Here is a 23,828-nt window from a genome sequence, read left to right as displayed (position 1 = left end):
ATATCAGATTTTAAAGTAAACGTATTGTTTTAAAATAAAATTGTTTAACAATTATATCACGATTTTTAAAAAACATTTCTCAGCTTTACAATAAAAATTTTTTGACAATGAAATTATCGCACTTGTACAATGAACTTCCTGCATTTGTGTTTCACAAATTATTATTTTTTTACATAAAAAAAAGTGTTTTAATAAGCAAATTACCACATTTTTATAGTAAAATTCTCATTTTTTTACAGAAAACTTTTCACATTGTTACAAATTAATAAAGCATATTGTTACATTTCCCAATTTGAAAATTTAATTTAGATTTTCACATTATAACATGAGAATATTTGTGGGATTCTAAGGAAAATACCCTCGAAATCTACCTCGAAATAGATTAAAAAACACTGGCACTATCAGTCAAGCAAAGTCAGGGTAAAGCGTAGTTTGGTGCGGATTCATTTAACCTGCCAAAGAGACTAGTGAGTCACTGTGGTACCCGCCACAGCTGAAATACTCTCACATTTGGCTGGCTAATATCAAGCCCGGCTAACAATAGCCTTTCTTCTCACTGCCTTCTGGACTGGACAGCTCCTCTGTTCTCATCTGATTGTTGTCAAAAATGACCAGTGAGCATAAGGGACTGGCAAATAAATCAGTAATAAAAGTGAGGAGAAGCAAGTCATTGGTCATGGGTGAAATGGCCCAAAATCAGTTCATTTCAGTCCTCAGTCAGTATACAACTTTACTTGCTGCCCTGAGCCCTTGACAGATCTTTGGACCCTGAACAGATGGGTCTTGCTCAACATAAGGCTCCTCTGATGCCATTCTGAGTACAGAGTGTTTTTTCTCAGTGGATTTGGGGACATGATGTTTTTTTTATTGTTAAATATAGGAGCTCTCTTTTCTACTTAAATCTCGTCTCTATACTGAACAGGAGTGGGATGGTCATACTGGGAGGTTTGTATGAAAAATGTCCGTAAGTCTAAATGATTTCAGCACCACAGTGAAACAGACAGCTCCTCTGCTCTCAGCTGACTGTCACATCTCAGAGATTTGACTGTCACAGTGCTAGAAATGAGGGACACACTGTTATTTCACCACAGACGATAAAAGTCATCCGTCATCTTTAAGCACCATTACTATATACCATGGTAGTTGTGTCTAAATATGAAGATGAGACATTAACATCTACCCTTTCGTGTTACTCTCATCCTGACCAGTGGTGGATCCAGATGTAGCAAAAGCCAACCAGAGACCCCTTAAAATCTGATCAGTTACCCCAGATCCATAACAATGACAGGCTATTTGCTTTTTTTAGTGGTTAATGGAACATAGCGATGTAGGGCGGATTTTTCTTTAAGAATATTTGATCACTAAGCACGCCCTAACTGGCACTGGATTGGTTTTACTAAAATGAACAGACAAAAGGAAGGTCTGCCAAGGTTTCATATTTTTCTGAATGAGGCCCTCAGTGAAAATAATTGGACACCCTTGCTTTATTGTTTTAAAACAGCTAACATGTACATATGACAGAGTTGGGTCTACCCATAATGATTCAGGGAACATTTTCAATCATCATAAAATGCTTTTGAACCCGAAGAAAACACTGCAGAAGCTGCATCTATTAGCAGTGTAGATTTATTGAAATTCAGTACAAGGAAATTTAACAAAAGATCGTCGTTTTAAGGAAACCAGTTGAAACAGCAGACTATGATAAGTACAGAAAGACCTCACTTCCAGTTGAAATGCATATTGTTGATTAGAAGAGCTTATTGTTCTGCACAGTTGGTAGAAAAATACAATTTTCAGTGTATATGTTGGAAAAAGCCTTACTGAGCTGATGGAGTAATACGCCTTTATTGGAAAAACTATACAATAAGAGCTTTAGTGTGTTAACTACAGTAGAGGAACAATACTGAGAGTGGAGATCAAGCTGTTTTTGTTTGGGCACAGCGTGCGAGAATCTCTGTGATATAAACGTTGTTTTTGGCGACGAGTTCTGCCTTCATCCTCCTGAGCGCCGCCTTCACTTCCTCATCACTCATGGTCGCAGCAGGAAGTGACTTCACCTCCTCCAGGAAGTCATGGATCAGGCTTTCTCCCACCTGAAAGAGTGTGATTTGACAGTAAGATTAATAACCACTTTAGATGTTTCACTAAAACCAGCCATTCACAAGACAACAGTATTTTATCATCACGACCAAAAGAGGCAGAAAAGTAGAATTCAGACCTTTTGCAACAATACTTGAAATTTAGCCCAGGTGTCTCCCATTTCTCCTGATCTTTGCTGAGATGTTTCTACACCTTGATTGTTGTAAATGATCTCAGTTACTAACTGTTAGTGGCTGCTGCTAGTACTAGCTTGTTGAGGACGTACAGAAGGGTGGAAACTGTCAACAGGTGTGCAGGGGGAATGTCAAAATAAAAGCGTAGCTGTTATTGTGATGGTGTAGATCGATGTTTTGACCTTCTAACTGATTGGATGATCAGTTAGAATGATTGGATGTTTTTATAGTGTTAAAAGTTATCGCCTTTGCTGACTCCTGATCCAATCACAGCAGTTCTTCAGCTATCACAAATGTCAAAGTTGCCCATGATGAGTATACTTGTCCAATGAACAGTAATGACGCAGTTAAAATAGCATATGAACATCTGACAAATACTCCACTGACAAATTCTTTGGAAGAGCACTCTGCCTCTCTAGACCTGGCAAAAAGAACTATTAATCTAACTCTCAGCTGGAACAGGCTGTGCTCCATGTTTTTCTAATAATAATAATTGGTCTGTATGTCTTTGTGTGTGCTTATAGATGTGTGAGCCTCTAATGCAGTGTTTTTCAAATGATGTTGCAAGGCACAATAGTGTGCCACGGGAATTTGTATAGCCATATGTTATCACTACAGTTATACAAACATGTAGTCTTACCTGTACATCACAAAGACTGCTGACATGTGATAGGTAACATGATCTTTTCTTTTGGACATTTGTGAAGACCACAGTCTTCTTCATGGTTGCAGCTGCATGTATTAAACCAGAGTGAGAGAATGAAACCTTTGCAAATTTGACTTTTCCTCAATATTCTAATATTTGAGGGAAGTGGATTTCTGGTTTTTGAGCTGTATGCTGTAATCATCATGATTTAAACAAAAAAAAAAAAGACTTGAAATGTTTCAATTTGTATGAGATGAATCTAGAATATATGAAAATTCAACATTTTGAAGTAAATCACAGGTAAAAAAAAAAAAAAAAAAAAGAACTTTTACTTGATATTCCAATTTTCTGACATGCACCTAACCTGACAAGCCAGATGGATTTGTTTCACACATCCATCTGGGAAAGCTTCAATAGGAAACATTTGAGAAAAGGCAGAGGCTTTGAAAAGAACTCTGAGTGTGATTGGGTGCTATCAAGCTGCGTGTGCGCAGCTACTGAGGAATAACGCGAGACATGGCAACTATAGACATGCAAGTACTTGACTTTTGTTGTTTTTGAAAAGAAAACTCACTGTTGTTCTTTGTTCTTCTTTTAATGAAGAAATGTCATCAAGTTCTGATAAAATTGGCGCTTTAGCAGCATCCACGCTAATCTCTTCCTCCATAACTGCACCAGCTCTTGCTGCTGCTTGTTTACATCACGACACTGCTGCGCCTGAAAGTACTGCGCCTCATCGCTGATTGGTCCTGTCACTTTCTAACCGGGCCCAAACGGTTCAGATGGGAGCTTTGCAAGATGGATTCGCCAGTGAGAAACAAGCAACGGTCGTATCCATCTGCTTTGCAAGGTTAAGATGCACCTGTATTTGTTTTTTTTCTATACCAAAAAGCATAGTTATCCTGATAATATCGAAGCCACATTAAGACTTAATGGCATGAAAAAAGTAAGAAAACCATTAAAATGGTCAAACAATATTTTTGAAACATGAATTTATATTGTTAATATAAGACTTTTTGTCTTTTATTTGTAACTTGAATTTTTATTGATTATTTCAACTTTATATATATATATATATATATATATATACACACAGCCAACTGATGAACATGTTGGCTTTACATCAAATAAATAGTTAACACAGATGAATCTGTAACATTGCAGACACTGTTGGGAGTTCAATTTCCAGTTTCATTATATCTGTTCCATCACAATCAACATCAGAGTTATTTGTCTCTTTGCTTTTCTGTTGTAATGTCGCTGTATTTCGTCCTGAATAATGTCCACTTCTCCCACTTGTCATCCATTTGTGCTTCCTGTAATCTCAAACGAAGCGTCAGTTTTTCCATTATGAAGATTTCTTCTACTGTCTCAAGCCATTGGTCTTGGGTAGGTGGGTCTGCTCTGCCCCACTTTCTCGTAATAGATTTTTTCGCAGCTATCAACAGTATTTTTACCAAGTATCTGTCCCTTGTTTGTACAGTTCCCTCAGGTGAGTTAAAATGGCACATACAGAGTAGCAGAAAACTCATAGGAATATTGTATCCTAATATTTCTAGTAGGGTTCTATGTACAGCTTTCCAAAAAAACAGAATCTTATGGCATTTCCAAAATATGTGTGAGTGATCAACATCTATGGCTCCACAAGATCTCCAGCATGGCAAACTTTGATTGGAGTGTTTGCTTTTTCACTTGGGAGTAATGGAAAAACGAATCAAGTTTTTCTAAGAAAACTCCCTCCATGTCCGTGAATTGGTGGATGTTTGGTGTGTTTTCCTCATGTCATACCAGTCATCATCTGAAATATTTATACTGGATTCTGATTCCCATTTTTCTTTGATATACTAAGTTGAGTTTTTGTTTAAAATGAGCGATTGATAAAATGCAGAAATAATTCTTATTTGAATTCCCTTGTGTAGTTGTAGTATTAGCATGATCACACCATTCACTTTCTTGCAGAGGTCTCTTTTTATTTCCTTCCTGTAATAATCTCTTAACTGTAAATACCTGAAAAATTCATGTTTGTCCAATTTAAATTTCTCTTGTAAGTTCTGAAAGCTTAACAACTCCCCATCCTTCTCTATAGTGTACCATGCTGTGATTCCTTTGTTGAGCCACTATTTGAGTCCTTTATCATAGCTGGATGGTCTGAAATCAGTATCAAATGCTACCCATTTTAACATACTTATTTCCTTCTTTAATTTGTCGGTTTTCATTATTTTGAACCACAAATTCAGGGAAAACAGCGTTACAGAGTCTATATCATTTCTGATTTTCTTATACATTTCTTTATCCCCAATAATGCATTGAATTGGATATTCACCAAATTTATTTTCAATATCTTTCCACTTTGCTACATAGCCTGGTTTGATCCAACATAAGACATATCTCAAGTGGGATGCATAAAAGTATTCTTTTAGTTCTGGTAAACCCACGCCTCCTCTGCCTTTTGGTAGCTGTAGAGTTTGATGCCTGATCCTAGGCTTTTTTCCTCCCCAAATAAACCTGGACATGATCCGGTCCCATATGGTAAACTGAGCTTGAGTGACCTCTATTGGTAAAGCTTGGAATAGATGAAGAAGCCTAGTTTGGACATTTGTTTTAATGATTTCAATTCTTGAGTTAAGATCCAGTGGTAAAGTAGACCATCTCTCAATGTCTTTTTGTATTTCTTGAGTTAACTTATCATAATTAGCCTTGTATAGTTTATATAACTCTTTAGTAATAGTAACTCCTAAATAATTAATTTCCCTTAGGTTCCATTTAAAAGTAAATGATCTTGAATGTTTTTTGGTGGTGTGTAGTTCAATGCAAGTATCTGTGTTTTTAAGATATTTATTTTGTATCCTGACAGGTGACCAAATCTCACTAGCTGTTCCATCAGTATGGACAGTGTTTCAGTAGGATTTTCAAGGAAGGTTATGACATCATTCGTGAAAAGCCCTATTTTATGCTCTGTACCGTTTATCCAGACTCCTTTCAACTCTCTGTTTTGATGAACTGCTTGTGCCAGAGGCTCTATAAAGAGCGCAAACAGGGTGGGCAACAGACAACATCCTTGCCTGGCTGACCTCTGTATTCTCAGTTTTTCTGTTAGATTACCGTTTACTTTGACTCTGGCAGTGGGATCTTGATATAAGGTTTTTATACACTGAATTGATTTTCCATTAAATCCAAAAACTCCAAATTTACTTGGTCGAATGCTTTTTCAGCATCTATGCTCACTAGTACAGTACTTTGTTTATTATTCTGTGCATGGCCTATGATATGATCGGTCCTCCTAGTATTATCATGCGTCTGTCACCCCTTTATAAATCCTGTTTGGTCTTCATCTATTATTTCAGTTATAAAGTTAGTTAAAAGTTTACAGAGTATTGTTGTATATATTTTATAATCTACATTAAGCAGTGAAATTGGCCTATAGTTCCCACATTGTTCCTTATCCTTCCCCTGTTGTGGTGTAATGGAGATTATCGCTTTGGTCCATGAAGGCGGCATTTTATAGTTTTTAAGAGTCCAACTGAACGATGCCAAGAGCAGCAATGCCAACTCATCCTTAAACATCCTGTACCACTCCGCAGGGTATCCATCGCTGCCTGGGGACTTAATATATAAGACTTTTTATATGAGCTCCAACCCTCCTGCAACCCCAGATGCAATACCTGATACAGACGACAGTTGGAGATATAGAAAGATTACAAAACTTTGGCATAAACATGACCAAATGTCAATGTAATTTTTATGTCAAGGTAAGCTTCTGAACAACCAGGACTGAAAGTCTGTGACTGGATCAGCTTGATCCTACTTAGTTTATATATGAAAAACCAGGACAAAAGCCAGATGAATTATAGGAACATGGATAGAAAAAAAAGGGATACAAACCCCCGACTGTCTCCAGATTGAACTGGACCCTGGCAATTCCAGGTATTACTGTACCAACAAGTTCAATACCTGATAATCCATCACAGGAAAGGAAAAACTTAGAAGTAGCTCTGACCCATTTTTGCTCCTGCTTGTAGTGTGCACATGATTTTACAGTGAAATATCACTCGATTACGTTTAAGCCTTAAACAAGTGATGGTTCTTAGATAAACAGATAAAGAGGTGCTTCATCAGAGTTTCAGATTTAAGATTAAATGGTCTCCTTTTGTTACGGAAATGTTTCTTAGAAGCAGAAAAGTCTGTGTTGAACTTCCACATGACCATAAACTATTGGAATTATTAGAAAACTGAGGCCTACTTGTTTCTCTTCTCGTCGTCTCTTGGCTTGGGGTTCTTCATCCTGCTCCGACTTCTCTGTGGCCGTCTCCTGGAACTCCTCCAGCTCGTCCGCCTTCTCTTTCGCCATGGCAACAACAGACGGCGGGAAGCAGGCCAGCTCCGCAACATGGATACCAAAACTCTGATCACACACACCTGAAGGCAAAAAGTCAGTGTGGAAACTTCATACAACAAAACAAAACATGCAATAATAGAATAAAGATTTGTGTAAATACAGCAGATACTGCAGAAATGGGGAAAAAACAATCCAAATAAAGCCATGTGAACTACTCTGTACATTTTAGGTGAAGTACTTCTACTTGAGTAGATTCAGTGTTACTTTTAGTTGTATTGGACTGTACAGACATAACAACTAGGCTACCAGCACCCCAATGGCTTTGTAAAGTTGAAAAGCTCAGAGCCTGAAAAGCTTAAAATAAACACAACCTTGTTCGTTCGTTCTTTATTTAGTGCCAATAAAAAGTGTGTTTTACCCTTTAATTGATTTTATGAACCAATCATGGTCAATATAACTTGCTTTTTTGACAAAAATAACTTTTCAATGTCAAAGTGAAGACAAGATTTTTACGAAGTAATGTCAATAAAATAAACATAATTTAGATAAAATCAGTGACTGCATAAATAATCAGCCCCTTTAAAGTGACTGACCTAATGCAACAGAGGTCCAGCCCCTCGGTACTAGGGGATCACCTGAGTGCAGTGAATGTGTCCCATGGTTTAGTACAAAGACACCTGTGTCTGAAAGGCCAAGCCACTGGTTAGCTTGATTCTTGCTACCATTACACCATGACATCAATAGAACACCTCCAACATCTCAGCGAAAAGGTTATTGAAAAGTACACAACAAAACGCACCATCCCCACTGCGAAGCAGTGGCAGCATCATGCTGTGGGAATGGTTCTCAGCAAAATATAGGAAAGCCCTGGAGGACAGTCTTACTCAGCCTAGAGAAAAGTACCACTTGGGCCGGCCACACACTAGACGATTTTTAAACTGTGGGAGACCACAGACTTCAGGACAATTTCCAAAGATTTTTCATCTTTAATCCTCTGAATGCACACACTAGATGACTCAGTCAGACTGTCAGATCACTGGAGACCACACACCTGCTGACCTGCCTACGACCTCGTGTGATCACGTGACTTCAGAAAAACAAAACAAAACACTGATGTCTGTCGATACCGTCTTGCTGTCTCTACACAACGGGCTGTCCAGTCGTGCATTACAGGTGAAGCAAAAATTATAATACAAGTGAAAGACTCAGGATGAAATCATGGCTGAAATTAAATTAAAGTTGTGTTCATGGTTGTGAGTGGTGAAAGTAAGTATGATCTGGCTGTGACGCTACCTGGTCTGCTCGCTCTCATTGGTTGTTATGGGTACTCCGTCAGCGGCACTATGACCTAGAATCGTAAATATCAAACGTGTTTGATATTTACAATTCGGGATTTTGGAGGCTACGACGTGGTTTGGAGCAGTAAAACAATCATGTTGACACCACACACATGCAGACTACTCAGACAAACAGTCGTTTGCGACGAGGTTCCTCTTGGGATACGCCCCCATGATCGCCAGGGGAGGCAAATCTGGCCCCAAATTGGGCTTAAAATCCTGTAGTGTGTGGCCGGCCTTGGGAGAAGATTTATTTCCAGCAGGACAAAGCAAAAGCTAAACAAAAATGGCTTAAAGACAACAAGGTTAAAGTTCTGGAGTGGACAAAGCCCTAACAGTAAAGAGGTGTTTTTGTTAAAAAGACAAATTATATTGACTATGATTGATGATAAAATGAATAAAAAGGTAGAACGCCCATGGGGGTGAATACTTTATAAGCAATATATCAGTTCATGTCCACATTAGGGAAAAAATGCTGTGCACTCACATCAAAAACTAAGCTTGCACAGATATTAAAAGGATGTTTGTGTGCTGACCTGGTTTGACTCTGTACAGCATGGTCAGAGTGTTGTGTGTCGTCAGTGCTGTGACGTGCAGGTTGTGGACTGACGGCTGCTGAGCAGCGAGAGCCGTCAGCTCGTGGAAGTGAGTGGCAAACAGGCAGAAGCAGCCGATCTTAGAGGCGATGTGTTCACTGATGGCCCACGCCAGACCGAATCCATCGTACGTGGACGTTCCTCTGCCGAGCTCGTCGATAATGATGAGTGAGTTCTCTGAGGCAGAGCTGAGGGACGACACAGGCGGTGAGGAAGTGCATGACTTTGTTTAACACAGCAGTAAAGCAGTGTCTGTTCTTACCGGAGAATGGCCGCTGTCTCCAGCATCTCGGACATAAAGGTGGACACTCCCTTCACCTGGCTGTCACCTGCTCCCACCCGGGCCAGGATGCTGTCAATCACACTCAGCTCCGCCATCTCACACGGCACAAAACAGCCGATCTGAGCCATTAGAGCGATCACACCCACCTGCCGGATAAATGTGGACTTTCCACCCATGTTTGGTCCTGCAGATGAGAAATAAGAGACTTGTGTAAAAGTTTGAGACAGAATATGAGTTTTTCTTTCTCTTTAAAAGCTGGGTAATAATTGAATACTTTTCATCCTCCCAACAGCACTGACCTTGTAGCACTGTACAACCAATTATTAACTCAGTAGATCCTTCTCTCAATGACTAGATTGAAAAGTGACCTTTCCATGGTATCTAAAGAACCACAAAGCGTAGAAATCTGACAATGAACCAATCTTTTAATGAATGCTGCAAATGAAACCCAATTTTTTTCATATGCACGTAGGACATGATCTGCACAAAGAATCCTATTCTCTGTCATCAAATTTTAAGATCATTTTTGGACCTTTAGCCCTTTATTGATGATCAGCTGTAAAGAGACATCCAACCAAAGGTCTGTGGTAATCAATCGAACTCAGGCATCAAAGATATATCCTCTGTATTTCCCCGCTGTGGCTCTCATAGCATCATTTTTCAGATGCAGCTCACAGTTTCTATGATACAAAATCAGAGGTCTCTGTAGACTTCAGCCTTCTGTCCTTTGTTGACTTTGTTTATGTACACATTATCAACCCTTTATATCTTTTTGGAACTTTTCTTTCACCTGTTATAATGTAGAAGCTCTTCTCTCCCTGGACGAAGGAGATGTCGTTGGGTATGAAGGCGGTGTCTGCGTCTGTCTCCATGCAGGGATGTCTCGCCTGCTTTAGCTCCATCCGTCTGGAGCCGTCAGCCAGCAGACAGGGTCGGACGTACGGCACGGGGGCAGAGACGGACGCCACTGCGAAACTAACCACAGCATCAAGCTGAGCGATCACGTCGCCCAGTGTCTGCAGAGGATCCACGTAACCTGATGACCCAGAGTCCAACACTTTAGATAAATTTTCACAGAAGCAGGAGTTTGCAGCGTGAGCTGCCTCCAGAACAATCGATATTTGATGAAATAATGCCATCTGACCACAATCTTAACACTTGTTTAACTCTCATTTCAAGGTTTTAAGTATCCCACATTATAGTGACAGTAGAAAACATGATCTCAATCAGTTTCTTAAGGTCGTGGAAGTCAAATGCCACAAATTCTTCATCCTTCTGTCAAATCAATGCCATGCTGATGAGACTGAGCAGCATGTGATGAGATCTCACCTGAGGAGATGTTGATGATCTCTTTGACGATGGCGTTCTGTGCCTCCTCGTACTCCTCCCTGTTCTTTGTGTACTCTTCATTAAAGGAGCTCAGCTTACTACAGACATGAGAAACACATCACACCATGAGCTGTGACAAATTAAGCCATTTAGTCTCTTTAGATGAAACTCTTCACACGTTTCTACTTGGAGGCACTTGTTTAAGTATCTATTTGCAGTCTGCTTTTTATTTATTCATTTGATTGTCACTTCTCTATCCAGCCAAGAAAACAAATAGCCTCTCCTGTTCCTGCTGATTTATGTATCTATAGGAAGTGGGGGACAGCCATTAGGAATGAACAGGAATGGAGGAAAGTTTTTACTTAACATTTTTAAATGGATCTGTCAGCTGCACTTATCATCAGAAAATTTCTACACAAATAGAATACAATCCCCACACTTTACAAAACAGCAATTTTTACCACCATTTAAATGATTTACCTGGCGTGTTTGTGGTCAATATCACAAATACTCAAGTCCTGCAGACCTCCTAGCATCATCTAGCCAGAGGAAGGAAGAGAAGAATCTTAAAAAGTCTTGTACTGAGCAAAGAGTCTAGCTGAGCCCCTTTAACATATAAAAACTCCTCATGTTGTTACAAACATACTTTTAATTGCTATGGTGGTGTACTATTAATGTTATGCCAATGCTAATGTTAGTCGCGGTAGCTAGCTCCTGTTTGAGTGCCAGTGTCCTTTCCTCCATCCTGTGTCATTATTCAAATGACATTTAAAAGGCCAAACTGTTACCAAATGAAGAGCTGGTTGGGAGTCCTCTACTGTGAGCTCTGCTGAGCTGAGCCAAATAATCTGGATCTTTAAAGCTGGGCATACACTGTACGAACTCCATCCAAATAAGGAGGAATGTTACGATACCATTTTTTCCGTCCTCATACGATTCCGATACCAAGGTGTTGGGTATTGGCTGATGCCGAGTACTGATCCGATGCCAGTGTGACCTTTCTGGACTAATTGTGAAGAGTAGCAAATTATTTTAGACCTACATTTGACTCAACAAATAGAATTATAATCTACAACATCTCTATGACCCTAAAGTTGTTCTTTCCTGCTTATTGAATTTTGCTGCTAAATATAAAAATAAAAAATAATATCCCTTCCTTTTGGAGCGTGGAACCCGCCAGGGATGTCCATTGAGTCCCCTTCTGTTTGCGTTGGCAACTGAGCCTTTAGCAGAACTCATAAGGACTACACCAGAAATCAAGGGGTTTAGTGTTAAGGGTACAGAACACAAAATCTCACTCAACGAGGATGACATCTTGCTGTATTTAGTCCCTTGTCCCTTGTCCATTGGTGCCATGGCAAGCTCAGCTCCACCTAAAGATTTTCCCTTTCATTGGTCACAAAATCAGATAACTTACCTTGGAATTTGCATCATTCCCTCTCTTAAAAAACTGGTAAAACTTAATCTTACAACTATAGTAATCCGTATTAAAGAAGATTTACATAGGTGGGGAAGTATACCTATTTCTTGGTTGGGTAGGATAAGTGTGCTCAAGATGAATATATTGCCCAGACTAATGTACTGCTAAACTCAATTCCCAGAAGCTGGTTTATAAATTTAGACAAAATGTTCACACAGTTCATATGGCAGGGAAAAAAGTTAGAATGAAAATAAGTAAATTACAGAGGGACAAAAAAACATGGTGGCTTGGGAGTCCCAAACATAAGATTATACTATTTTTCTGTATAAATGCGATACATATGAGTGGGTGAATCCAGCCGTCATAAACACTTGGATTGATATGGAATCTAGAAACTCTGGATTTGTGAAATTGAGTGACTGCCCTTTTATTAATCCCAAGAAAGTACTTCTGGAAGTTCAGGACAACTTTATTGTTTGGAACACAGTGAGTTCATGGCATAAAATCAAGCTTTATTTCAAACTAAAATATAATTTCTCTTTTCTGGCACCCATATGGAGGAATCCAGATTTCCTACCATCATGTCAAGATTCAGTTTTAGGTTCTGGCAGGATAAGGGTCTGGACCGACCGAGAAAACTCTATGATGGGGGAACAATGGAGTCATTTGAAACATTGACAAATAAATATAGTTTAGAACAGACTCACTTTTAACGGTATTTACAGATAAGGCATTATATAGTAGGGCTGGACAATTAATTGAATTTTGATCATGATTTCAATTTTGGCTTTTCATGATCATAAAAACATTGTAATCGAAGAAAACCGATTAATGTGTGCTTCAAAGAGTATTTTTGGGTTGTGTTTTTGGCTGTCTTATTAGTGTTTTTTGCATGTTGCAAATTTTGCAAGTTTTACAAGAATGCATGTAGATTGGATATTTTTATTTATTGTTTTTTCTTACTATGATTTAATATATTGTTATTTTTTTACTTGTTACTTATTTATTTTTGTTTTTTCTTTTAAGTTGTGGTTCAATAAATACTCAAATTTCAAATCAATGAATAATCGTGTTTATTAATCGTGATTTCAATATCAATCAAAATAATTGTGATTATTATTTTTGCCATAATCGTCCAGCCCTATTATATACCAAAGGACATTCACATACCCACATTATCTTTTCTGGAAGAAATTCTCATACGACCTTTACCACAAAGATTTATTTCATTTGTTTACAAAATCTTTGGTTTAAATCTCAGCTGCTCTACTGATCACATCAGAAAACAATGGCAGGTTGACTTAGGAGAACAAATAGAAGAAGACAAATAGGCGTCAGTTATAGAAAACACGCTTACTATATTAAGTTGTAACACTGATAAAGAGAAGCAATTCAAGATATTGCATGGACTCCATTGTAGACCATTGCTAAGGGGCAGGCTCGGTCTCAGCTCACCCATTTGTACTAGGTGTAATCTAGAAACTGGTACTTATTCACATATATTATTGAAATGTACTAAAATTCAACAATTTTGGAAAGAAGTGAAGGTTGAGGTAGTTGCTTTGATTAAACAGGATGTGGAGCTCTCACCTTTTCAGTACATTTTGGGAGCTAAAGTGGACAGTGCAAGAGACAAACACACTGCCAAACTGATAAGAATACTTCGATACTTGGATACTTAGCAAGAAAGTGTATTCTCAAATTCTCGATTTCTGAGGACAGTCCTTCAGTGGGCAATTGGAGCGGGGTCTGACTCATGACGTGGTAGCACTTTTGTCCCCCTAGTTGAATATACTAGCTTTCTCGAGCACAAAGTGCAGAAGCAAGCACCTGCTTCTCTTAACTTCTTACACCAGCTACCAAAAGGCTTACCGTTTTTTTCCTATCTCTTCTATCCACACCCAGCGGCAGTGATTTTTTTTAATCCTTTATCAACTAGGATGCATTTTCCCCAAGATTCAAGAATTTACTCTCCATCCTGCTCTCCTTCGACGTGACGTCTCTCTACTTGTGCATCTATGCAGTATAGGACTCGGTCAACACACATTTTTCCATGACCCGCCCCATTCTACTTCTGATTGGCTTATAATGCTAGTTTGAGAGCAGGAGAGTTGTGCTCCTCTCATATCATTGGCAGACGAACTCATAAACTCGAGAGTTATGGTGATGATATCAAGACATTGTTTTTTTAAAATATAAGGCATTTTTATTCTGCAACCAAACACCGCACACCGGAAATCCGGCATGGTGCCGGATTACTTTAAGCCCTGCTCTCGAAAGAACCTATTAATCCTACTGAAACATACTTTACAGTAATAGACGGTAAGAGATGTATTCTGCCTGTTTTATATTTACAACTTTCATTTTCAGTCTCCTGTAAGAGCATTCAACTGGTGTTGTTGATTTGTAAATGCTGTAAAGATTAAAGTTATCCCGTCTTGATTGTTGTGAACAAAAAACAGCAAGAAACAATAAAAAAAATGGCAGTTACTGATGTTAATTTTTTTTTTTTTTTTAAGTACAAGCCCTGGGTAGTCAACAATGGGTCATTTTCAATAACCAAAAGAGCAAAAGAAAGTCTCCACACTGTGTGCACTCTCCCTGAAGCTGCTTTTGCTAAAGACCTTGTCCACATGTTGGCAGGTGTTTTTCTTTTAAACAGAGCTTTTTCTGTGTGTTCACACTCAAACAGTGTTATAGGTCACTGAAAATGCACCTTTTGGAAAATTCAATTAACGATTTTCAGAAACTCTGTTTACAGCGTTTGTGTAGATGAGGAAAACTGAGTTTTTGGCTTCTAACCTCCTCTGAGATCACTGAGACCTGGATGGACTACAGAGGTCACTGCTGCTTCATGCAACACTCTGAAGATACAGACCCAGGACACACAGAGCTGTAAGATGCACTGACAGACCTGTTAGTGAAGCGGACTCCGTTCTTCTGAACGTCCAATGTGGTGAACTTCTTATTGTTCCTCAGACTCTTCTCCTCCTTGCAGGTGACTCTCAGGTAAAAACCCAGCATGGCGTTGGACTCCAGCTTCACCGTTTTTCCGGCCTCTAGGCCTGCAAAACAAAAAGTACTGATGTGAGTGCAAACTTTTCTAAATATCAATCACAAACATTTTGGAATTAAAAATTAATACTAATGAGGGCATTTTCTCAAGAATTTAATACATCTGAACTTTCAGTCTTGCCTCTTAGCTGCAAGGGTGTATTTAATAATATTAACTAAGCAGTTTTTGAGAGCACATAATAAATGCGAGGAAAACCTCTCAATTTTTGTCACACCACGTCTATACTCCTCAGAAAATTACAGACAAACCTCTCTGCATAGCCTTCAGGTTGTTTTCTCTAACATGAATAAGGCTCTGTGACTGTTAGTAAATGTAATCACCCAGTTCTCTGGCTGCACTGTTCAGGACAGCCTGCATGCTCTTCTCTAGATCATCCATCTTTTCTCTCAGCTCACTCAGCACAGGATCAAATGACGCCTTCACCAGGAACTCATGGTGGTCAATCTGCATGAACACCAGGACATGCAAAAGAGAAAAGACATATGTGAGCAAAATGTCAAACCAACAGGAAAAGGCAAATATAATGCCAGCACATTAATTCATCACTCTCTGCGTACAGAAACAGACCTGGTTCATGTCCAGAGTGGTTTCAATCATCTCTTGATATTTAACAAAGTCCGTCTGCAGGTCTCTGAGAGGAGAGAGGAACTCTGCCATCAACAAAACCTGGTAGCTCCCTAAAACAACAAGAAAACAGAGCAAGTAGTATGTGTAGGAAATTGAATAATTTTCAAAAACTAACTTCCAATAATTACAAAAGAGAGAGCTGATTGCCAATAAACCATTTATGCTTGGGGAGATGAAAAATGTAAGGAGAAGAGCTTCCTGGACTCTAGAAAGTGTTGATTCAGGGTGATTTTTGTATTTGGGTTAGAGCAGACATAGTTCTTTAAAAAAGTAAAGTACAAGGCGCTCTATTCTAAAGAGTAGCCAAAGCCTGGAGATTCAGCTTAGGTGTAGACTTTGCAGATTTGATTATTAGTCATAATGGTACAACCATCCAAGGAAGACTTACAACAGTTCAAATGCATCATTTTTTTTCTGCATAGAAGTACAGTGCATGGAAAGCCCTTTTAAATCTTTGCAAACTGCAAAACATTTCAGACAGTAATAATAAGTGATGGCCCATTACTTGATGGGCTTGGGTCTTTTAAAACAAAGCAGCTTTTAAAATCTGCCCCAGCTGCACAATGCTATCATTTCTAGAGACAACAATATTCCTGCGTGAAAGATCATGTATGTTATTGAGCTGTATCTAGTGCAATCAAATACAGTGTAAGTACTACAGCTTTGAGTACCGTTGTATCTCTCCAGCGCTGCATTGAGGGCGGGGATGTGGCTAACCGCCTGGTAAACACGGTAACAGTCCTGCAGAGTCGCAGAGTGGCGGTGGAACTTCTTGGCCAGACGGTGAAGGTCAGGAAACCTTCGCAGCAGGTCCTCCTGACAGGTCTGCCTCAGCTCCGAGTCACACACGAAGCTCTCCACCAGGTCCAACCTTAACACAAAATGCACACAGAGTATCCTCAGTGTTTGACTTCCAAGTGCCAAAAAAGCAGTGCAAGATGCCAGAGCAAACTAAAGGTGGTAAAGGTATTTCAATCTGGGAAAAAAATATGCTAACCTTTTTTATATAGGAAAACAATTCATCTTCTCAATGTTTTACCTTTCCTCTATTTTAGTTTTGTCCATGAGTGGCTGTTTGATCCACTGGTTGACCAGACGCTGACCCTGCGGCGTACGACACTTATTCAACAGACCGGCCAATGAGTGAGCTCCACTGGTGTCGTCTGGTGATCCCTGCAGGATAAAAAACAGAGAGTAAACATCCTGAGTAATTCATAATTTAAGATTTGTAGAGTTTGACTGTTGCTCCTGTGAAAGATGTGCAACAGACATTTTAAAGACGGTCTGTTTTTTCCTTTTACAAAACAACAACAAAAAGCAGAAAACAAAATCCCTATTATCTGTCTGAGTACAACTGCCTTACTTGGCATCAATCACCATGAAATATAATTATTGCTCATTTAGAGATCAAAATATTGATGCTCTCTTAGTTTGTAGAGATAATGAGAGTAGTGTCTTTTCTTCTGATGTAACTCAGAATCACAAAGAGCGTATTTTCCAGATGGTGATCTGTGACTCACTGATGCAACTCATGACACACATTTAGATGCTTTTTCACCCTTAACCCTGGTCTCTGTCACTGACCTGGAAGAGGTTCAGAGCCCTCACTGCGGCGTTGTCAAGTCTCATGTACTGACCGAGGTCCAGAGAGGTCAGACTGAACGAGTTAAAGTTTGACTCGTCAGAGAGAAGCTCGAGGAAACGCACAACGCAGGCCAAGCATGACATCGCCACCTGAGGATTAAACCACACGAAGAGACTCTGATCGCTGTTGCATAAAAAAAGATTTTATTCAAATATTATTCTGATGCTTTAAGTAAGAAATATTTACTGTCAGAGCATAAGTACAGGAGGATACAGGTGTCATTAAAAAAAGAAATCAGTGTTTTTTGTTTAGTCCAATAAAAATAAAAAAACTTCGAAAACAGCAAGAGAACACGAAAGCTTGGAGGAACTGAGGGATCTTGTATCTGATTATCTGTAATTGTTTATGCTGGATATTTACTGTGTAACTTCTTCAATATGTATTAAAAAAAACATGTTTTTCACTGTTTCTTTAATAAGAAATAAATCTAAATAAGAACAATCTAGATGTTTTCTGTATAATATGTACCTTAAAATCTGGAATATAAGTCCCAGCCAACTTTTAGAGGAAAAAACAGGTATTAAAGTGTGGCTTGAGTGCAATTTTACTTTAAAAAGATGTTGGTTTTATCTGATTTTTGACTTTCAGAACAAAGTATCATGTCCAATTTTCTTACATAAAGTTTAATGTTTTAACTAGATTCACTCCTTGCTTGGAGCTTCATACCTCTATCGTCTTCTTTTTGTTGCCATCATGTAGGATGAGTTGTTGTGTACCTGTTTGTCAAGCTCAGGCAGCGTGTTGCTGGCAACCGTCTCTCCTCTCTTGGCCCTCAGCAGCCGGTTAAGATCCTGCACCATGTCTTTACTGCTGAAGTCTGCTCTCTTCCTGTCAGAGACCAGCATGCCACCACGCTGCACCACCTACAAACACACAAAAAAACCCATCTTAGAAATACAATATTAACAGTTTTTGCTGTTTGCATTTAAACTGGAAACTATGTTAAACATGCACAGGGCTGTTATTAGGGACTCTCATTTTCTAGATATTTTGGGAACAAGATATTTGATCCAGGAAGTCCAGTTTGGACGCAACTATAGTTTTCTATACAAACAATGTAGACGTTATCGCAGAGCACTGTAATAGAAACGTTTACAGCCACTTGAGTTACATTTCTGAGAAGATGACTATGCCATTGTGTGGTCCAGGTGGTGTGCTCTGGGATCTTATGGGCTGCTTAGATTCCCTTTCTGCTGCAAGTCTGGGGCTGTCGAAAGCAGGCCCTGTCTTGCCTGTAATGGTGGGGGATTCTCACTAACTATTAGGAGGGGAAATTTACCATGTCTTACCATACCTTTGCCCCAAGTGAAGGAGTTCTAGTATCTCAATGTCTTGTCACGAGTGAGGGTAGACAGTGGACAGTGATATTGAGCCAAGGATTGGTGCAGCATCTGTAATATTACAGATGTTATACCAGACTGCTGTGGGGAAGATGGAGCTGAGCCAGAAGGCAAAGCTCCCAATTTACTGGTCGATCTTCGTTCCTATCCTTACCTATGGTCATAACTCTGAAAGAATGGGACCATGGGTTTAAGCGGTCAAATTAAGATTCCTCAGGAGGATGTCTGGTCTCAACCTCAGAGATATGATGAGGAGCTCAGACATCCAGAAGGAGCTCAAAGCAGAGTGGTTTGGGTATCTGATTAGGATGCTTACAGGTTGCCTCTAAGGGCACGTCTAACAGGGAGGACCCCGGGTTGACCCAGGACTCGCTGGAGCAACTATATATTTCTTCTGGCCTAGGAACGCCTTGGAATCCCCCAGGAAGAGCTGGAAAATGCCCCAGGTGAGAGGGATGTCTGGGCTGACTTACTCAGCCTGCTGCCACCATGACCCACCCCTGGATAACTGGAAGAAAATGGATCGATGGATGCGTGGAAATTTCCCTCCCTGATTTGATGGCCACCACACTGAGGACAAGGAGGCGAGTCAGCCTTACTGTGAAACTTTGTGGGGCTTCATTGATAAACAAAAAAAATAACAATCTGCAGACTTATTTACTGATTTGCCTACTTTTAGAGCATTTTACATCTAAAAGTAGACAACATATTTAAGTATTTTCTTGGAATTATAGACACCTTGAGAATATAATAAAAGACGTACAGTAATAATCCTCGAAGCATTTCATGTAGCTTGTTTTTCACCGCATACCTCTCGTAGTTTACTGCCATCTGTATTTCCTTCGCCCTGCGCTAACAGACACTCTTTAGGGCTGATTTGGACAAGTAGAGACTCCAGGTTCGAGAAGATCTCATTGTCGGGGAACTCGCACACTCCCATCATCCGCTGAGCTGCGTCCACATAGCCGACCCCGACTACGCGCTGTCCATCAGCTCCGGTAGCGAAACGCACAGCTACGACTCCTGCACATCCCTCTGCTCCAGCTCCTCCACCGAACAGAATCTCCTCAAACTGAGTCAAGTTTCCTGGAGAGGCCTGAGGGAGGAAGTGAGAAGGATGACAAAGAAAACAATTTAAAAGAAACTATAATGCACTGGTTTATTTCAAGCAGCAAAATTATTATTTTTTTGTCCACTGTGGCGCAAGGAAAAAGTGGTATTTCAAGATTTTAGCCTGAAAGTTCTTTTGTCATACCTATAAACCAAACTGAATCACTTCTTGGTTTTGACTCAATTATGTCTTATGAAGAACACATTTTCAGATTGTGACATTTTACAGCCACGAAGACCAATGAACTAAGTAAGAGAGTAAACCGTGGACTATGTGGAAAGGACAGTAGCAGCCCAGTTTCTCTCTGATTAAATGCACTGCAGTGTAATACAGTTCAGGGCGTTCATTAATCTCAGTATAAAGACCTTAAAGTCTCTTAGATAAGCTTTCAATTCATTAGAGTAAAACTGAGAAAATCCTGTTTAGAAACAAGACAAAGACATCAAGGGCACAGCAGCATTTCTCCACACTTTAAAATCAAATCTTAGACTTTTAAGACCTTTTCAAGCTGACAAATTAATAACATTTTTGCACAGTACAAATCCTCAGTATTTTGGGCCAGGATAACATTTTCTGATGGTGACAAATTTTTTGTAATTTCACCAACCCAATTAAAAAAAGTTAATAGATTATTTAAAAGTCAAATAAAACTTTTTGACAGGGAAGGCTTGTGAAAATGAGGGCCAGAACTTTGACAGTTTTCCCCCCTAAAAATTCCCGGCCAAGCAAGGAGAGATGGTCCCTACAAAAACAGATGACAAAATTATTGTGAAAAAAAATTAATGAAAATATCAGTTTTCCCAAGTATTTCCCCAGCGCTGTTAAACACAAGAACCAAAAAATTCCAGGTTTAAAATTATTAGTCCCCTTTAGAACAGACTTCTTTGTTGAGCCATGGCACAAACCACTGTTTTGTAATGGTCTATGAGGTTGCAGACCAAATGAAACTCAGACCAAACTATAACTCCTTATCCACATGACGTTGCTTATGTTTGGAGAAAGAAGGGAGAAGCATGCAACCCAAAGAACACCGTCCCCACAGGGAAACACAGCAGTGGGAGTTTTATGCTGTGAGGATGCTTCAGTGCGTCTGGAACTGGGAATCTCATGAAGGCGGAGGGAATCATGAAGAAACAGGATATGTCAAGAAAACTCAAGCAGTCAGCTGCAAAACTAGGTCTGCACCTGGTGAAGAACTTCCTCCAAAAGACCAAGGTGAATGTTACTGACTGGCAGGCACAAAGCCCTGACATGAATCCCATTGAAAGTCTGTAGTGTGAACTGAAGACCAAGGTTCATGACACATGAATCAACTCTGGAGGAGCTTGAGAGACTGGCCATAGAGGAGGAGACATGTATAAGACTTGCTGAAAATGACAACAAATGACTGCAGGCTGGCATGAGGGGGGCTAATAATGTTGTGTGCAAACTAGGATGTTCAGAAAAGCTGTGGGGAGGTGCGGGGCTTGTTCTGTTTTTATCTGGGCGGTTTATTTGACCAGTGTGTAATGTCCTTACGTTTATATTGTCGTATTTCCAGTGTCTTTGAGTATCTGAAAAGCACTTCAAACATACAACTAACAATAACAACAACAATAATAAGTATATTCCCTACATTTACCTACAGATTGTTTGGCTGCCTTTATGAAATACTCTATGGTCTGGATTTTTAAAAGGTCTCTGTAAATACATTTTGTCCCAGTTTATTGTACATAAGAGGGGTTTTACGCAAACATAATCAATACCTTGTACTCGACCTTCCAGTCATGCTCCTTGCTGCTTTTGCTGTGGTTCTTGTACACTTCCACTCTGTATTGTCTCACCAGCAGCAGGTCTCTGACAAAGGCCTCAAAGTTCAGCTTGCTCAGGACCACACTTTCCAGTTTACGACTCCCTGCGGACAAAATCCTTCAAAATTAGCAGCTACATATTACTTACAGTGCATCCTTAACATGTAGCTCTGAGCAGCTCTGCAGCTAGCTCAATATGTGCAACCGTTAGCTTCCATTTCCGCTACAGCTAAAAAGCCTGCAGATAAATTTACTAATAACATGCTACTGTAAAAGCCCAGCCTACAGACAGATTAGTAGCAGTGCTAGCTTAGGCTCAGAGACTATTACGTACCTGAGCCCAAATATTTGATAACCCCATTCGTCTTAAAAACTTCCTTCGCCGCGAATATAGCGTCTTTCCCGTGAACGGTGTAGTAGTCGTTGCGGTCAAATATCCTGAAAGTTGTGTCCGGTTTCTCCGGCATGGAGAATATAAAGTTTAGAAAGCCATGCTCCGCTGCGCTGTCCATAGACAGATTCTGCTTCGGCTGCACCGCCATGCTGGAATCTCCCGCCACCTCTGGGGCCAAACCGGAAGTACGTCATCATTTCGCCCCTCTTCTCTTTCGTCTGATGTTTTCATGATGGTTAGCAGGAACAGCTATTACACATTACCACCACCTATAGGTGCCAAACAAAAGTGCAGACTGTAAATAAATAACATACATCAAAACGTTTTCTATCAATCTATTAAGTTCCCTGTCAGCAGGAGTACAACAGTTTTTGGCGCCTCTTGCTGTTTTTCATGCAAATATCAAACCAGAAATCTCTTCATAATAAATTTTGTAGCTCTAATGTAATAGAATCAACAGGAAAAGCGCCGGGTTATCGTGCTTCATTACAGTTACTTGGGTTAAAATATTTTTAAATAAAAGTACTGGTCCACAAACTAACTCAGGTAGAGGTAAAAGTATTTCATTTTAATCATATTTCTCCACTTTATTTGATTAAATTAGTAAAACATTTTTACATTCAAAAATATTGAGAAGATTTCAAAGCTTTGGAATTAAGTAGAAAAATCATTAATAATGACTAAATCTAACTTTTATTTTCAGTTACGTCTGCATGAATTAAGTTAGTAGAATTACCAAATTAAATTGAGTTAATGTAATTGAATTACCCTGTAAACCTATATATATATATATAATATATATATATATGCATGTCAACAAAGGCCTGGAATTTGGGTTTATGTACATAAAGATCTGTTGAATGATTGATTATGCTTAATCTTGTGAAAATGTACCATTCCACTTTCTTACATGTAAATGTAAGGACTGTATTACTGGACAATGAAAAATAAATTTAAAAAATAAACAAATAATAAAATAAATAAATACCTTGTAAACCATACAGAAAAAAGAAAGAGGAACCACACACACACACACACAATAAATTAAGTGAACATTGCTTAAAATCTTTGTTGAAACTGATTTCGTCAAAGGTTTTATGTGGTGGAAATAGATTTTTTTGAGCAATCATTACTCATACATTAACTCTTTCCATACTGATAGATATCAGTGAGTTTGTTTCTCATCTGTTCTTGAATTTCTTTAATTACGGCAAAAAGTATGTGTTGTTTCAGATCTTTTAGCCTGCCTCACTTTGTTAGACAGGTTCTATTTAAGGGATTTCTTGACTCAACAGGTCAGGCAGTAATCAGGCCCTGGTTTGGCAAGAGAAATGTCAGCTTTCAAAGAAATGGGATTAAACCAGTTATATCATGACTCACAATGTGAAATTACTTTTTAACATCAGGCCAGGTAGGTTTAGCTATTTTTTTCCTTTAATTAATGAAATCATTATTTAAAAACTGTATTTATATTTACTCAGGTCATAATAATAATGATGTTATTATTATTATTATTATTTTGATGATCTGAAATACTCAACTATGCAAAAAATAAGAAAATTTCCCCTTAAGTAATTAATCATGTACATCTTTCTCTTCCTTATATTGTTTTGTGTTCATTGTTT

General features: G+C 39.1%; 1 protein-coding gene across 1 annotated transcript; it reads right to left on the bottom strand.

Moving 5' to 3' along the window:
- Window positions 1-1,610: 1,610 nt before the first annotated feature.
- On the bottom strand, window positions 1,611-22,372 carry msh2 (mutS homolog 2 (E. coli)). Its single transcript, XM_041816399.1, has 16 exons — window positions 22,144-22,372; window positions 21,765-21,913; window positions 19,720-20,004; window positions 18,285-18,431; window positions 17,508-17,657; window positions 16,963-17,096; window positions 16,595-16,794; window positions 15,864-15,973; window positions 15,617-15,740; window positions 15,135-15,285; window positions 10,801-10,898; window positions 10,262-10,507; window positions 9,451-9,655; window positions 9,129-9,376; window positions 7,160-7,335; window positions 1,611-2,093 (listed from the first exon to the last, which is right to left on the bottom strand). The coding sequence occupies exons 1-16, from the start codon at window positions 22,349-22,351 to the stop codon at window positions 1,917-1,919; spliced, it is 2,808 nt and encodes a 935-aa protein (XP_041672333.1). The 5' UTR covers window positions 22,352-22,372; the 3' UTR covers window positions 1,611-1,916.
- Between the last annotated feature and the right edge of the window lie 1,456 nt (window positions 22,373-23,828).

Source organism: Cheilinus undulatus, linkage group 20 (genome assembly GCF_018320785.1).
Source record: "Cheilinus undulatus linkage group 20, ASM1832078v1, whole genome shotgun sequence".
In the NCBI taxonomy this organism is placed as follows: Eukaryota; Metazoa; Chordata; class Actinopteri; order Labriformes; family Labridae; genus Cheilinus; species Cheilinus undulatus.
The sequence above is the reverse complement of the archived record's forward strand: the minus strand, read 5'-3'. Positions and strand labels throughout refer to the sequence as shown.

What these genes read in the sequence shown, in the direction of transcription:
- msh2 (XM_041816399.1), bottom strand. Translation starts at nt 22,351, where the DNA reads ATGGCGGTGCAGCCGAAGCAGAATCTGTCTATGGACAGCGCAGCGGAG. An exon ending in TATCAAATATTTGGGCTCAG is followed by an intron (nt 21,914 to 22,143) that starts GTACGTAATAGT and finishes TTTTGTCCGCAG; the next exon opens with GGAGTCGTAAACTGGAAAGT. An exon ending in CAGTGCAGCCAGAGAACTGG is followed by an intron (nt 15,286 to 15,616) that starts GTGATTACATTT and finishes TTTGTTTTGCAG; the next exon opens with GCCTAGAGGCCGGAAAAACG.